The 4,525-nt window shown below is 37.2% G+C and overlaps 1 protein-coding gene across 1 annotated transcript; it reads right to left on the bottom strand.

Annotated features, from left to right (window-relative positions):
* Positions 1-1,774: 1,774 nt before the first annotated feature.
* LOC130748687 (uncharacterized) lies at positions 1,775-3,553 on the bottom strand. The gene is made up of 2 exons (XM_057601931.1): positions 3,394-3,553; positions 1,775-2,526 (listed from the first exon to the last, which is right to left on the bottom strand). Exon 2 carries the CDS (start codon positions 2,468-2,470, stop codon positions 2,033-2,035), a length of 438 nt encoding a protein of 145 aa, XP_057457914.1. The 5' UTR covers positions 2,471-2,526; positions 3,394-3,553; the 3' UTR covers positions 1,775-2,032.
* Positions 3,554-4,525: the final 972 nt, after the last annotated feature.

Genomic DNA, 4,525 nt, shown 5'->3' with positions numbered 1-4,525 from the left:
ATTCCTCATAAGGAGATATTAGAGTATATTTCAAGGGAATAAAGTGTGTACTGCGTAGTAAGCACTAAGCACTAAGCACTAGTAAAGTTAAAAGATAGAATTTAAAAACAAAAATGCACTAAGCTTTTGATACCTACGAGAAACTCAAATGTTGCTAATTAAACAAAAACGCACCAAGAGATGTGATCATGAAACTTAACTATTGCGATTTCAAAAGAGAAAGGTATGATACAAACCTCCAGAATTACAATAACAAACTTACCATCTGCCTAGAAAACAAAAGCAAAAAATTGACAAGCTGAGGTAAATTTACAGTCCAAATTCAAATGATCCTCTAATGTGTAGAGGAAATATATGCAAGTTTGACAGATAGACTGCTGCTAATCTAAATATTGAGTATGCAACATGTTGAGGTCCATTGTTCAATCAATGCCACAACCCCTAAACCCTAAAATTAGGTCTTATATTTCAAACTAAATTTGAATGCCCATACATCAGCTTTCCATAAGGTTTGGATCATCCACACAAACTTCTGAAGAGTATAAGAACTGTCCTTTTCTCAACTCTACCAACCTCATCTCTTCAGAATTGAGTATGCAACATGTTGAGCTTCGTCTCTGGAATAGAGTGTGAATATACTTTTTCAGCTTTCCATATAGTGCTTGGATAATCCACCCAAACTAATGGAGAGCGTCAGAATGACCTTTTCCTCCCTCTTTGTTACATCCTCCTCTGCAGAATTGAGTATGCGCATTCTTTTTCAGCTTTCTATAATGTGTGTGGATCATCCATCCAGTCTTGTGAGAGCATCAGGACCATCCTTTAATCCAAAAGTTTCTTATATTCTTCTCTCTAGACCACCCTTCTCAACTCATGACTCTAACAGTCCTTTAACTGCTGTCTTGAGCATGCTTCAGTAGAGGTAAACTCAAGCATAAGAAGCAATGCTTGTACCTACATCAAGAAATAAAAGGGCATTTATCAAAATTTCATCTTCTAGCATAAAGAAATTCGATATCACAAAAATTTCAGCATGTTTGGTAGTATGCCCCTGCACCAGATTGAAGCCACAAAACCACATCCAAGTGCAAGTTCCCCCTTGCAGCTTTTGGAGGAACATGCCCTGGGGTTGCAGAACCAAGCAAAAATACCAAACACCCTGTTTATATTCTAAAACAAATGTTTTGAAAGCTCCTTGCTTGCACAACTTTAGAACCTGCACAAGTTGCATTAAACTCAAACGACCAGCCATCAGTCAAATCATGAAAAGAAAAGACAATATAAAGATGAGATTGATGAAAATGTGAACTCTGAACTATATAGTCTCTATTGTCTGGAGCAGAACTAGGAACAGGTTATAGTTAGAAGCTACAAAACTATGTTCATATTTGGAACTAGAGTGCACCTGAGCTTACACAGAACGTCATATAGAGAACACTAATGCTGAATAGTTATCATCATAACGGACAAGATAACAATTTCTTTCTGTTCTAATTGAATCATAGTAAATAAAAGTAATATAATATAACCCAATAGCAGTAGAACTATTAATAATGAGAACATTAATGCTGGATAATGCTGGAATAGCACTGCCCTGTGATAAGAGTTACTCTAGAAACTTGACAGTTAGCAAGGATAGGTTTACAGGTACAAACAATGATGATGCATAGTAAATTATTGAGCTCCGAAATCAAATTTAAGCATCATAAAGATCAAAGGAATGCATCCGATAGCCAGCTACAATAGCAAGCCTCTCACTATGGTTAGCAAGAAATTGAAGTAAATTCAGATATCATAAAAATCTGAATTCTAACCATCGCGTTCTCAAATCTCCATTCAACAGTCAAGCTACTTTAAGCACTACATTACATTAATACTAGAAATATGGAGTTCCTTCAATAAACGGACACATCAAGTCCACAATAAGAGATCCATAATTGTTCAGACTCCGTTATTGATACTAGTCCGATAGAAAAGGGAAAAGTTAAAAGGACAAGAGATGCAATAGTCTTCTCAGTTATATGACATATATCTAGCTCATATCCATGCCATCTGCAACTTGGCTGCAGATAGGATTGACAGCAGAAAAAGATTTCTCAAAAGGTGAAGGATGGAGCTGAGCTTCCCGTCTACGCTTAAAGCCACAGCTATCAGTAGGTGAATTATCTGCATCAAGCTTTCTTCGAACACCTCTAACTGCTTGTTCCTCTGTCGGTGTAAGGGGAAAAACTTGACCACTAGCTCGGCAAAGGGAGCTATGGTTGTCATACAGAATTCTCTGGTTACAGTTCTTATCACAGATGTGAGTCAGCCCAGTTAGCTTGCAGCGATACATGTTTCCACAAACATGTTCATTTTGGCATTTCCAGTCGCATTTGTGAACAGGATCAGGACCATCTCGGCCCAAAATACTAGACAGGAAAATAACATTTGCAGGACCTGCAACCATGGATTTGCCAAGAACCTCCATTTCTTCAATCCAAACAGCAACTCCTAAGTAATCCTAAACACTCGAACTTCAATTGCCTGCAGGGCCCACCACAACAACACAGAATTCAGTCAGATTCAACATAAATTTACTGCTAGATGGGAAAATAAATATAAGAGCCAACACTCTTCCATAACCAACCACCCTTATCTCATTCTCATTCACAAAAGCCCAAAATAAGTGCTACATGAGAACCTGGCCTCAAAAGTTAACACTTAACAGTCACATACCAACCAAAGTCAGAAGTGAAAGTTAAATAGGACATCATAAAAAAATCTAAATCAAATCCATACATCGTGAATAGAATTACATCCATCATAATTCATAAACAACTAGGGTTTAAAACTGCAATCGGCAACTGCGATTACGGCCAAGAGTCCCACAACAATATCGCGACTGCAATCGTGCAAGCATCAACCCACATTTGTACCCAATTCCACAACGCAACCTTCATTGCAGCCGCAATTTAAAACCATGCAAACAACATTTATTTATTCTAGGCTTGACAAACAACTAGGGTTTTAAAATTGCGATCGGCAACCACAATTACGGCGGCCTGCAACGATATCACGACCGCAATCGTATCAAGCATCGGATCAACATCAACCCACATTTGTACGCAATTCCACAAAGCAACATCAATTGCAGCCACAATTTCAAGCCCTGCCCTACAATCAACATTTATTAATTCTAGGCAGAAATAAACACCTACATGCAACATATCTAAACCAAGGCCATGAAGAACTTCCTAAACAGCAGATATCATGACAATTAACACAAAATTGCTATATACTGATATACATATACATGCTAATTGCTACATACCACACGCTCAAACAAATCATGCCACAAAAACAACACGTAGTAGGAAAAGAGAATGAGAAAACGAAAGGAGATTAACTCACACGCTCTTCAGTTAACTGAAATGCACACACAGGATCTTCTTCCTCCTCCTCAGTACCTGCAAAAATGAACAACCAGAGCACTCTCTCTCTCTCTCTCTCTCTCTCTCTCTCTCTCTAAGATACTCTCTCTCTCTCTCTCTCTAGAACCTAACAAGAATGAGAGAGTAAAGAGTAGGGATATTTATAGAAGCATGGTGCTGAATGCTCGTACTCGTGACTTTACACTTGTGGGGTACACGCTCGAAAGAAGACAAAACACACGCAAAAAATAAATGGCAAATGCACCCCAAATTTCTCTCAAATGTAAATTCGCCCCTCCTTACCTACAATTTTGGATAAACTACCGGATCCAACGCTCTTTTCATATAATTTTATGCTTTGTTTATCACGTGTCCAACGGCTCTCTCACTCTCTCTCCCTCTCCTTTTCTCATGCTATTCAACGTTTTTTTTTATAAGCCACTATTCAACGTAATCTACTGTTTATGTTTATATAATTGTGAGACTAAACTTTCGCTTCTGCACATTAAGTTATAGGAGTTTGATTAATGAATTTTCTTTTATTTGTAAAAGTTGTGAATTAAAACTCTAACTACTTACTTAAAAAATGAAGTGTTATTTTTCGATGTATAAAAAAAAATAAGTGTTGAACCATTATACTCAGTTATTTTTTTTCTATTTCTCTTTTGGCTTTGCCTTCACACTTTTCTAAAGCATCATTCATCATTTGTCCATTTACTAACCAAATCAGTAACAAGGAGAGAGAATAATGATGGCGAGTTGCGAAGACTTTTTTTTCTACTATGACACTTAACACGTGTAAGCACCACCGTCCTTTTTTTTTATTTGGTCAAAACACCACCGTCCTCATTCGGCTTAATAATTTTTTGGCCAGATTGGGCTGGGTGCCTTTTGGATTTCTCTCTGATGGACCACAGTTGTAGTTGCTCATCCAAAATTCAGTTGTAAGAGAATATGGTCCACCAAAATATAAAAAAGGATTTAATATTTTGTGCACAGTAGGTGTAAACATTTTTTACACAGACACCCAATTATTTTTCACCACATCAGAAATTAAAATTTAAATAAAAATAAAATGGAACTTGTTAGTCATACGTGACCCGTGATTGGGC

This window comes from Lotus japonicus, chromosome 1 (genome assembly GCF_012489685.1).
Source record: "Lotus japonicus ecotype B-129 chromosome 1, LjGifu_v1.2".
Taxonomy (NCBI): domain Eukaryota; kingdom Viridiplantae; phylum Streptophyta; class Magnoliopsida; order Fabales; family Fabaceae; genus Lotus; species Lotus japonicus.
This window is presented reverse-complemented; position numbering and strand designations above follow the sequence as displayed.

Bases quoted from the DNA above. Each gene is read 5' to 3' on its own strand.
- LOC130748687 (XM_057601931.1), bottom strand. From the start codon at position 2,470: ATGGAGGTTCTTGGCAAATCCATGGTTGCAGGTCCTGCAAATGTTATT.